The following is a 12591-nucleotide window of genomic DNA, read 5'->3' as shown; positions in this document are numbered from 1 at the left end:
GTTGCACAATTAATGTTAGTTGTAGGTAGTTGTGGGGTTCGTAGAATTCAAGCTGACATTACTGTCGTCTAGAGAGTTGTCCTTTTGTTCTTATGTAATCATTCTGGTGAGCCCGTAGCATAGGGGAGAAGCACTGAATCAGAGTTTTGCTCTTAGTAGAGCTCATCGGCAGGGCATATCGGCACAACCAGGACAGATAGTGGGTCATCGGTCAAGTCCTCGGGTCAACCAATTACTTCACTCAAGCGAGAGCATGTTCGCTTGTTTAGAGGTAAAAATTCTTATGTATCCTGCGTACTCTGGTGCACTAGTGCTAACATGCTCGCCTCGCATGTCAAATCTATGGAGTTCGAACCCCTGCACGGATAATGATGTGCACCGCTGATGAGCAGTAATGTGAACGAACCTCGATATAGTGCTTCCCCTTTAGTGTGGACTCTTTAGAATGATTGCACCAGGACAGGAGGAAGACCGTTCAGACGAAATGTAAGTGAGAGAGAAATAACGCATTATTATGGGCTGCTAAATATTGAATTCTAACGACAGTAATTTCATTCTGTGCTGCAATAACATGACATGTTTAGCGCTTTTGTACGCCGCCATGCCACCATATCAGGCTAAGAGGCACTTAATGTCGCGGAGTATGGAATGGTTTGTATGTGTGTATCAATGAATAAATGTGAGAGCCAATGATAGTCAGTTTCGATACCAAGATGTTTGAAGGTTAAATTGGATTCTGGGGCGTCGGACGGCCCTACATGGGTGGAGCTGAGCAAGATTTTATGAGACGACAAGTGTCTTTCCTTAGGAGTTTTTTTCTCCTGAGTGTCCTACGTATCAACACTCCTGGGATAAATTCGGAGAAGTAATTTATCCAGCGAAGTATGGTTTTTTCTGCTGAGGCGTCCATGGTTTTACTGCTAGGACTTTGTTTACAAACTCTCTGGACCGCTTGCTGATTTTGGCACGTAGCAAGCCTCAAAATGAATATCTGTCTCAAAATGTTCCTGATTCCAAGCTGAAAAGGGAGACGAAGCGAGTAACAATTGTTTCATTACATCAGTCGCCGTGTTGTGATTTTCTGCTCTATCTGTCAGGTCATAAGTCCTCAGTTAGGAGATTGGCAATATCGTGGAGGACTTGTTCACCTTACGGTTTCTCCATAAAGTGAATTTTCTGTAGTGTACCTAGATATGTTGACTTCATGCTGTCTAATTCAGGTAGTAAACATTAAGCTTATCAAGAGTTCTCAGCCAATCTAATTCGGTGTGTAGACGTAAACATGCTAAAAACGCGACTGACAACACGTGTGTCGGACAGTGACACTCGGCTACCACGCCCTCATCGGCATGCAGATGTTTTCCTCATCTGCCAAGTGTACACGATGACCGCTGACTGCGTTTGACTGCACCGGATATCAGCCCGGTCAAGGTAATTCACTCGTTACCTGCTCTACAAATCAGGCCAAAGTAGTTGAGGCAGCTGCCGAACACTTGCGGAATGACCGTTCTGGCGAGTTACATCATACATCACTGTCAGGCAGTCACGCGACTGCGCAGACTTTCTAGAAGTTATGACCCCACTGCAATGTATACAACATTATTTGTTAACCTGTTTCGAATAGCTTTCGTTGTTAAATGGCTCTCGGCCATGAGAATATTGGCCGACAGTGGTTGGATGCACATTTGTGGAACCATCATCATCATCATCTCATCCGTGGTACGATGAGCAGACAGTTGTTGACGGTTGAACTATTTGATGCTTGCCGAATGGCGATGAAACATAAAACGTTTGCAAGTCGTTTGTGTTAAGCCAGGCGACCGATGCCGATTTAGCAGTCGGCTTCAGGATGATTGACAAGACCATAAGCTGTACACAACCATCTATAGCCTATGATAATTGCATTGGACGCGTTTGTGCCTCGTGTGATTGATGTTACTTCATCAGGTCAGCAGCGGTTCACTGTTCTTGCAAGTTCTTACAAGGAATCAGGAGTGACGTGAGTTAAAGCTAGTCCTTGCACGTGAGCTGACGTCTGAACAAAAGATTCTTCAATGTGACCACGGAAAAAAGGATATAAACTTCATGGAAGTCATCTCACCACTGTATATCACAGTAGGTTGAGCAAAAAGTCTCCAGACTAATAGCGATTAGGCTAATCCCCCGAATCTAGTGTGTCTGGGATCGACAGATGTTACGGTATCCGATAGATGACACATCGGTACAATTCATAAGAGGGAATTTCTGATCACTGGAAATCCCCTTTGAACCCTCTTTGAGATTTCTTGACTGACGAATTTCCTCAAGCAAATTCCCTCAGAGTGAAATTTGTTTGTTCCCGCGGTGCGCAGTATACATCCGAGTAAATGGACATTACTGAAACATTGGGGATATTTGGGTGCGATTTTCTAAGTGGCCCTTTTATGAATTTTGACCAACTAACATAAATAAACGAAAGAAGTGTTCCTAATTACAGTGTGTAATGTAAACACATTTTTTCGTTTACGCTAGAATAATGGTGCGTGTTTATGAGTTACTCGACACTTCCACTGATTTACCATGTATCCTCATCTTGATTTTGCGAATTTCCTGGAAATTAAACACCCAGTTTGCTTTAACGTACCTCCTTGAGTAAAAAATAACTGCAACTGGGCTGGTTAAATTGTCTTTGAAAAACGAATATATCTCTCAGTTGAAATTCGATACTGATTTAACTCACGATATTTCTTCTACGCTTGGCCACGTGCTGCGTATGCCAGTCAATCGACTTCATCGAAGGGTTCTCTTCGGACAATCACATGAAGGGTGGAAGAGAGCCAGAGGCGGCCAAACAATGACTTGGTAGTGAAGTGTGAAAGCCATTACCAGCAAACAGCTGCGCTGCTCGTTGCCGTCTTCCGGGATGGGGACCCCGAGACAGGCCACATCAATGGCTAGAGACATTGTCAGACATGGCCCAGTCGTGCTCTCAATGGTGCTCGTGCACCCAAGCTATTACCTTCAATGCATAGCCCCTTTTCCAACCCCCCCTCCCATTTGACAGCCCAATGACAGTGCTGGATTTATGCACCAATTTGTCATCTCCCGCCTGCAATGCGCAGCTACCTACCCCCCCCCCCAATCACGGGTAAACGAAACTACGACAGTACGACGAGTACGCGGTTATTACAGCTGCTCAAACAGAGGAAAGCTGCACTTCCACTGGTGATACATAGACGATACACTCGTCATCGTAGACAAATGCTGCTGAAGATTTGAATAAATTTCAGCCGAATACATCCACCCATTCAGTTTATATCCGAAGTGGAAAACAGTCGTTTCTTCCACTTCTCGACCGTACGTCTACCAATTAAACATTCAAATGCCGGGACAGCACAATTTAACAACTCTTCCACCGAAATGTGAGAAAAATCCACTCTGAAAGCTAACTTGAAGCTGAACTTCAGTCACTTGCCGACATGCTTCGTGAAAATGACTATCCGCACAGGTTCGTCTCAACACGTACAGCCTCCACGACCAAGAAAACCAAACCGGTCACAGCCAAAAGGAAATATATCTTAATCAGCCTTCTTTTCAAGGGGATCTAGCCGGAGGTCATATGACTCGACGTCTACATCATACACTCCTGCAAACCTTTACGGCTGCTTTACTCGAGTTGTAGTCCACGAGTACTCAACCGATGTCCCTACAATCCATTGATAGGCTGCAGGTCCACACTCAAAGCATGCTAGTCTGCCCCTCCATTTGCTGTTATACAGCAGAACACATGGGGCGCATGGCACGGCAATTATGCAAGAAAATAAAAGAGCACAATCCTTTTTGGCCGGAAACCTAATTGAGGCGGTCTATTACTGGTTTAGTGGTCGCCCACTTGGATGGTACGAGTCACCTGACTAATTCCAACACTGTTTTCCGAGTACTGTGCCGCAAGTGTTGTGATCCGCTCACGTAACCAGGATCTGTGCCCTCAGATATCTTTAGCACGCATATTGACTTTTTCATGGCCTGCTCACGTAACAGCTGGCCCCTCAGGCTAATCGATCGTCACATGAATAGTTTTCACAGTTTTACCACCAGACTCCTCCTTACCCGTGTTTTACTTGTATGGGATGCTCGTTTTCATTTTTCTAATTTATCGATCTGCATTGATTTTTTTGGCCAGAAGAAGGGATCACGAATACAGTAATGCTCGATTGACAGTTATTGATAAAGTGCAGGACGAAATACGAGATGCCATGCAGCATTTCTGCTACTCATTGATATAGACTTGTACTGTGAGAAGGAACATTTTTCTGGAATTGAATACTATTGGTTGGTTGATGACCTACGATACAATTCATCTTAGGGCAAATTACCTGGGGCCATGTCGAGTTTCGACTTTTTCTGTTTTTCATCGACGAATAATGGCTGTTTCTACTGTCGTCAGAATAGGCGTCTGACATTAGGATTTTGAGACCTCTATTTGATGCAGCCGCGATTCACAACTTTGGATCAAAATATGTGAGAATAGGATCAGATTTTCCATGAATTTAATGGCACCGGGGATTATTGTCTCGGTTCGGTCGATGCTTTCTCCTTTTCACAACCTGTAGCTTTTTGGGTGGTGTGTAAATGGATGGTAAACTGCAGTCCTCAATGTCCGATGAATTTGGTATTCTCTGCATCACTTTCAAGAGCCCGAATACCGAATTTAGTGACGAAAATGAAATGCGATAGAACTGAAATACACCCTCCAGGTGTTGGAAACGCCAACATTCACGTAGTTTTATTAGTAGGAATTCGATGAAAAATTATATCTGAATATACCACCTAACTAAGAACCTTTGTCACCGGAATTCCGATATACTATGGAATCTTAAAGGAATTTTGTCTTAATGACAGAATTCTGGAAAAGTTTCGATTGTCAGTCTTCCCTTCGATCTTAAGGGCAAATGTACCCAGCAGCACTTATCTGTAAGATCCATGGAGCATTAAGACAGCTATTTTATAGACGGGTGCGGATTCCTGGTGGTCACCAGGCACCGGTTGAGTAATCTACGCATGATATTGTTTTACCGCCTATTCTTCTAACTGCAACCATAGGAACGGTTGTGACTAAATTGCCCACAACGTTCAAGCCGCATAAACATTAACAATGTCCTTCACTATACTATACTATACTATACTATACTATACTATACTATACTATACTATACTAATATCATAAATTGAAGGTGAATGTATCCCTGGTTTTCGTATGTCTTGAACTTAACACATGAAGCCGGTGCCAAGTTCTGTGATATTCTTATGGCACCTCAGAGTTATTTGATTTGATTTGGTTCAAAGGTGTTTGTTAGAAACTTCCAAACTAGGACTTTGTCGAGCCTCAACCATAGTGTGTTCAAAGGGAAGCTGTGCGCTCACTGCATCGAATCTGACAGGGAATAGACACGAGCTTCTGTCGCCCATTTGCCTTTTGGTTGTAAGTGTACCAACAGCTGTAATGTGCATCCGGAAGTCTAGCGTTATCTGACTATAAAAAAGTCCATCAGCAGTTGGCATTGCAAGACAAGAACGCAATGAATTACCACGTGAAAAACATGATGTGTCTAATGGCGTTTACCTTGGTTCTATATATCTCTTTGCGAAGACCTTCAGACAATTGTTCCCAGATTGACTGAGGCCTTCGAATTTACATGGAGGGCCTACAACAGCGGGAGGTACATCACCCATCACTCATCCGACCGAGTTTCATCCACTAGTGATTGAAAGCTAACAAAACCCGCAGAGAGCGTGTCGTGGCTGTACCGTTCGGTGACAGTCCACTCGTCATTGCGCTGTCATTGACTCTCCCACTGGCAGTTTTTGTTGGTTGATATTTTTCCCAGAAGACATTTGCGTGTGTAAGTGTGTTGTTTCCCGGTCGAAATGTGACTGAGGTTACCGGGTTTTCTAAAGCATAAGAGGGCATACCGTATCCAGCTACGTAGCGTACAATTATCCGTTTTTTTCATGAACACGTTTCTCCCTTCATCCTTGGTTCATGAATAAGAACGGCTCCAGGTGCTCTTGTGGTCACATATTCAGGAAAGGGTTAAGTGTTAGTGTGATTTTGAATAACAAGTTACCGAAATCTGTGTGCTTTACGTTGTCAGATGACTGTATTTGCGTTCGTTCTTAATGCTAATCGGAACAGTAGCCGTAACAGGGGCACAAATTAACCCTCATATTTTGTACCACACGCGGACTTGAAAAAAAGAAAGGAGCAAAGAAAACCTGGTAATATGAAGGAACGTTAGCTTAAGAATAGTTCAACTCAGTGGGGTATTTAACTATCTTGTACTGCTTCCAGGAAGTTTCGGATCCTTTTCTTTTTCCACAAAGACTAGAGTCATACATCTTACAACGAAGAGCAAGCGTAAGAAGCGATGCACTGTTCCCAGTCTTGGCAGTGTTCGGCTTTGAGAAGGGAAGAAAGCTATCTTGCATAGACCATCAGTACTGCTTTATTTTGAAATCTGCTGGAAAAATGATCGAAACGAAGAAGCTAACTATTGTAAACCCTCTCAGTTGACAAATTTGAAGATCCTAATCATGCTCTATCCGGTGTGCTATCCTCGATTCCAGGTACTAGCGACGATTATGAAATTTGGACTCCGCATTCCGGCACTGAAGGAGCTCAGGATGGCTGTTTACTTGGAGTCAAACAATACTACAAGAGGCTGCGCAAAGGTTCATTGTAAGTTCTAGAAACATGGTTCATCAAAATGCTTCGCTGTGTTTTTGTATTATAGGGAATTCCCACGGCAACTTGTGATTGGGACAAAGCTAACTCACTTTACTCTTGATGCTAGACAGAAAACTTATCTGACGAGCTGTAATGTTACTTACACGGGATACAAGCAACGTAGAATTGAGTGACAATATGCATTTGTTTTACCTTATCTTAGTCAATGTCACTTTTACCAGAATTCTATTTTTTTCACAAGGCTGCAAAAAGCACATTGTCGCCTTTCACATGTGGACAGAGGGTGAAGTATGCATACTACGTATACTTGTTTTTTTTGAAAAGGGAAATTTATCAGCCTGTACGGAGGCCTCGGCAGGTAACGGAGCACATGTGGGCACAATAATGGCCTATTACCTGTGAAAAGAGGAAAGCCCTTCGTAATGAATTTATTGAAAGCAAACACCAACCAAGCGGTTACAATGTATTAGACATCTCATCTGCACAGAGCTCTTTAAAATTGAAGAAACACAAGTTCCTAGATATTTATTCATTAGTAAGCAACAGTAAACGAACATTGCCAAGAGGTCCATAATTTCCGTATTAACCTTCGCCTTCCATCAGATACTGGGGCGGAGCCTGAACGCAGTGCAATAGGCTACTTGTGTGCTTCTTCAGTAGTATACACCGTTACCTCGGTATGGGAAGAATCGGGTCCACCTGTGTAGTTGACGGCGAATTAGCCCATGTGTTGTCAGATTTGGGGGATTTATAGGATTCACGCTCACATCGATCCATTCGAACAGCTGCCCTCCGGTCCTGGGGCAATAATTCTGGTAAGTCCACAACGAAGGATGGAGACACTGAATTCGAGTTCGGCTCTCATTCGAACTCATCAGCAGTGCATAATCATTGGTCATCCCGCGAAGCTAACGTGTTACCACAAATGCGTCAATGCGAACTGGATGCTTCCGAATGTTTGCATTTTCGTTCTTGATCGGTGATATAACCTTGCTAAGTTGCAGCTGTGCCCTGCATTGCTTGGTGCCACTGTGATATTCTATCCAGATAATCCGATATATCACATCCTGTGGCTGTCCTACTCTAAAGGAATGATCAGGATAAAGGACGATTTCACTCAGTTTTGTCAAGAGAGTTTTGTCCAAGAGAGGAATGTAGTCTTTTAGCCGTATTCAACGTTTACTTCCCTCTGATCGTAAAGTTTGATGAATTCACCACTACCGGTTGATCCTCAAGACTAACCACTTCCGGTTGTACATCGGTTCCGATTCTCATGCAAACAAAATTTACTCATTTCCAGGTGTATCAACGAATATGGCATGCAACCACTGGTTCACACAGAGCGGTGTGAATGCACCCGAGCCGATTACGAGTGGTAAGTGGTTTTGCCCACCCACTGTCAGTATACACTATCAGTGTAGACCTGGTCACACCGTTCCCTTGCATCTGTTTCGCGTTTCTAACGCATCGGCTATCGGTTGACAGTAAGAACGTCAAATTGTTTATACTAGCGCAAAATGTGCAAACAACTTATTGATCACGAATAATCACAACAGGTGCAACTGTTCGAAGTCATGTAGGTGCGGATTGTCACTGTGAGAGAGCCATGTGAATTGACAGTCTCATCTCATTGCCTGGGAATTTAGGCTGCGGTTGAAAATCGCCGTTTTCTTCCCATTCCGTCTCATTTTTTGCTCATTTTTCTATTGGTCAGTTTGGGAAGGAAAGGCTACCCTTAAGAGGAGTGTGCAGAAAAAAAGGGACGTGGCCTGTTGGCCATGAAGGGAAACTACTTACTACATGCTAATTTGTATAACTTCCGTCTGGAGGGGAAAGGCTACCCTTAAGAGGAGTGTGCAGAAAAAAAGGGACGTGGCCTGTTGGCCATGAAGGGAAACTACTTACTACATATGTGCTAATTTGTAGTAAAAATAGTCATGTTTGGTTGCTCGGGGAGCCAGTCAATCGATACCATCGAATCCAAGAATGCCAATACTTCTGGTGAAATGCATTCAATCGCTAACTTCGTGCCATTTGGTCTCAAGTAGAACATAAGGTTGGCGGAATCTCAGAGTCTGCGTCTACCTGATGAGCCCCAAGAAGGCCGAGTCCGGTGTAGGGCTGTCGAGGACTCTTCAGCAACTCTATAAGTAGTGTATTAGGTCAATACCTCCAGTTTACTGAGTGGATTATGGCCTAGACAACATCAGTTACTAATTAGTGTCAACTTCTTTTGATTAGGTCTTTGAAACCCATGGTAGAGCTGCCCAGTAAGCCTCTAGAGAGGGCAAGGACAGTGGGACACTTGAGTTACTGCGTATTAGTTTTTGTCGCCTCATGAGGGCCATCTGGTGTTCAAGTACGAACTAAACGAAATGCAGGTTTGGAGAACAGGCCTACCAAATCAACCCCAGGAAGGAGAAAACATATTTTCACCTAACTTATGAATTTTTGTAGAGAAAACCGGATGGATATTTCCTCCATCTCTCGGAAATGTGCGAATTCATGTCCTAACCGTAGAATCCAGAAGCCTCTACTAAACAGGGACGCTCCTTTCGAGAGTGTATGTGGGGGAAGAAATGTGTACATCTCTCGACAAGATTAAGTTTACCGTTCTGTTCAGTTCAAATTCCGTTATTTTGGTACTAAGATGCCGAAAGTGCCGAAGCGAAACAATAGCTGTGTCAAATTTTAGCCCTAAGAAACTTGGAAAAGTTACAAAACGCAGTTCTGGTGGGAAACAATAGATTATTACCGTTTCTTAAGCTAAACTAGGTTTTGTGTTACTAGCACATGACGCTTGTCTATTTTTTGTCATTCCACTGTAGGAGTTCATTGCGTTCCTTAGGAAACCCCGACGGTTCCAAACTGTTCATCCTCCAAAATAGCATTGCATGGCTTTTGAGCTTCATTCATGATCAGAGCAATTTACACCAGCGGTCATTTTCCCCGAGTTTGTAATTTCAAGTACCTGTGTCTTTTCGCATTCGAGTTTTAACCTATTTTATTTGGGTGACTTCGGAGAACAGGTCTCTATAGACTCTTAGAAACTACTGATCAGTTGACGCGCAAAAACACAATATTGTAGAATCTTCTGTAGCGTTACGTAAGCTGCACAAAGCGTCTGTGTTCAGACCTGCACAGGGGAGCGATCCTTCAGGCTGTCCGCTCAACTAGATAGCTGTACATTGAGGCCCTGCCGCAAAATTACCTGAAACACGACCAGACTTTACCTTTGAGGTCAACACAAATCAAGGCAGCTGCTACGGTCGTGGTTCCGAGCCCTCTCTCGGATGTGCCGATGACGTCACTTGACTATGCTTTTCTTACCGTAATTGCCAGGTCAGAGTGTGGTCATACCCAGGGTCTGTGAGCTGAACACAGCGACTTGAGTGGTGCCACAATTGCTGCTGTCACTGGGTCACGTAACCGTTGGTCGGCCATGCGGTGATGCCGGTTGACTGCGCACCTGATTGGAAAGTTGAACTGATTGACCAACAGCAGTGGATTTTGTTGGCATTTGACCTTCCAGCTAGTAGCATACCCGTTATGCCTGGATCGGCTGACCAGCAGAGTGATTAACTGGCACTTGGACAAGATAAATGGAATATATATATATATATATAATGATGCAGGTTGAGGGCTTAAAACTTCCTGCAATTTCGTGGGATGTACACGGCTGATGATTCCTAATAAGGATGAACCAGCTGCACAGTGCCTCTCGGCTTTTTGGCACAGACTGACCTCACTTGCAACACGAAATCTCATTTGCGGATTCCACATGTTCCAAGACTTATCTGCACTGAAGCCGTATATTTTTAGCTGATTAGCAAACTGCATAAGCAAAATAATAAATATTTTTTGCGACACTAATTTCATCTTCGGATAAAAAACCCGAAAACAAACTAGACTTTTACTTCTGACAACGAAGTTGTGAAGAATTTAGATGAAAATTAAAAACAGCCCATTCGGCTAAACCTACAACGGTTGTGTTTGGTTTTAGAGTCGGGCTTGACCCTTGCGACTGCAAATTGTGATTTAGTTCAAGAATAACCGAAAAAAAATTACGCATCGGAAAAGTATTTTTCTTTTCAGTGTTCTAGTAATAAAACGGGCGATTTAAGGGTTGATGTTCCTGTGCCTGGTGTGGTAGGGAAACATTCCATCTTTCCGGCAAACAGACGGACATTCATGTGACTCCGGTGGTCAAGGCCAGTTGTAGTGTAAGCCACAAAGCCAGCATCGTACTGATCACGTGACTGTCTGGCTCGCTGGTATCAGTGGGATGGGGATATGTATCCTGCGAACTTTAAATGAAGGAAATACCGCAGACGAACTAAGCATAATGGAGTGTTTCTCCTTGAAAAATTGCGGGGTCCAATTCTCCAAATGGAATATCGTTTCGCTAATGGACCAAATCTGTACTGGAGGGCCCAAAACTCAATGGTTAATCCTTATTAGGAATTATGGGCATCAGGCGTCTAGTGAACCCCTAGAGAGATTGCAAACCGCTATTTTCTGGTCGGTAGCTAAATATCGCAACGGAGCTACGAATAGAACGGGATTAGGACTGCATCCTTGATGGCACTTAAACTGTAATCGCTCATCCTGTCCTCACTGAACATTTGGCTCTGCATACGAATTTTCTTGGTATCTTTTGATCTATTCTAATCAGTAACGTAATATCGTCATTTTGGGTCTCTTTCCCTCGTGTGCTGCCAAGTAACCCTTAGGAAACGGCAATTGTTGTATCACCAAGGTGGAACCTCCAGGTAAAACTGCATACCTGTATTGGGTAATGAGTTTCAGACTTAAATTTTGTAAATATTCTTTATTTTTTTCATTCCAAATCAAGATTTAACTGATTAGGTATGTCACTAGATACAAAATAAATGCTAAAGGTCAGTCTCACGTTCAAAATCGAGTGGATTACAAAATGTTGTGCTGTTTTCATTTCCGTTTCTATCACATATTTTATAGTTGAAAGCCAACGTATGTCACACAGATTTCCGTCTTATTTCAACGGTTGCTTTCCAGTGTTCCGTGCTCTCGAACCAAAATTTCTGCGTGAAAAACCTAATGATCATGCGGTTGTGTCACTGGTCAGTTGTAACAGAAAAGTCTCGGTTTCCAAGCCTCACGAAATCGCCATCTACACAAATGTCTTAATTTGCTTAAATAAAAATTCTCAATATATCATAAACAACAAAGGCAAGCTTCATGACGGGTCCCTCTCACTACGGGCCCGAAATTTTCCCTAATGGAGTTGCGTGCGGATGCAGGCCAAACACAAGAATCTTACCGTGACTTTTTCACTTGTTAACACGGTATTTGCTTACTGAAACTCAAGTCTCGATTATGGTTCGGCCCTGGCTTCTCCGCTTGTTTTTTTCAGACAGAGGACCAAATCCCATCCACTAACACCCATCAGCAATTAGTAGGTTCGGCGCATTCCTGTTACCGTTGAGGGATTAGCGATTTTGATGAGTGCCTGCTTGGAACACACATGATGAAATCCTGTTGACCGACGTCTGACTGACATTGGTTTGCATAAGATTTGCTGAATGTGTGAACACAATTACTAGTCTGCCTCTTCAAAACCGTCTCATCGTTTAAGCTTTAGCTTACCGTCCTGCTTTCCTTACGAGAAACCTGAGTACTTCTCTACTCTCCCTCGTCTGGTTGTGCCGCTGAACCGGTGCGGGAAGGCTGGCACCTGGTAGGTTTTTATCTTGTGTTCTTGCGTCTCTGTACAGGTTTTCCGAGTGCATCTGTTTGACTGTGCTAACTAGTTGCACACAATTTCATCAAAAGTGTGCCACCCACGGTTACATGAATGCTACACTCCAAGCTTACACCGTGGA

At 43.4% G+C, this 12591-nt stretch overlaps 1 protein-coding gene across 1 annotated transcript in view; it reads left to right on the top strand.

The window, feature by feature from the left end:
• T265_15239 (hypothetical protein) overlaps window positions 1-8100 on the top strand; it is a gene marked incomplete at both ends in the record, with an annotated part of 60308 nt that extends 52208 nt beyond the window's left edge. The window contains 2 exons of the mRNA XM_009177180.1: window positions 6607-6718; window positions 8028-8100. Of these exons, the coding sequence (XP_009175444.1) occupies window positions 6607-6718; window positions 8028-8100 (185 nt within the window). The remainder of the gene's footprint in view (window positions 1-6606; window positions 6719-8027) is intronic.
• Between the last annotated feature and the right edge of the window lie 4491 nt (window positions 8101-12591).

The sequence above is a fragment of the Opisthorchis viverrini genome (assembly GCF_000715545.1).
Source record: "Opisthorchis viverrini unplaced genomic scaffold opera_v5_398, whole genome shotgun sequence".
Lineage (NCBI taxonomy): Eukaryota > Metazoa > Platyhelminthes > Trematoda > Opisthorchiida > Opisthorchiidae > Opisthorchis > Opisthorchis viverrini.
The sequence above is the reverse complement of the archived record's forward strand: the minus strand, read 5'-3'. Positions and strand labels throughout refer to the sequence as shown.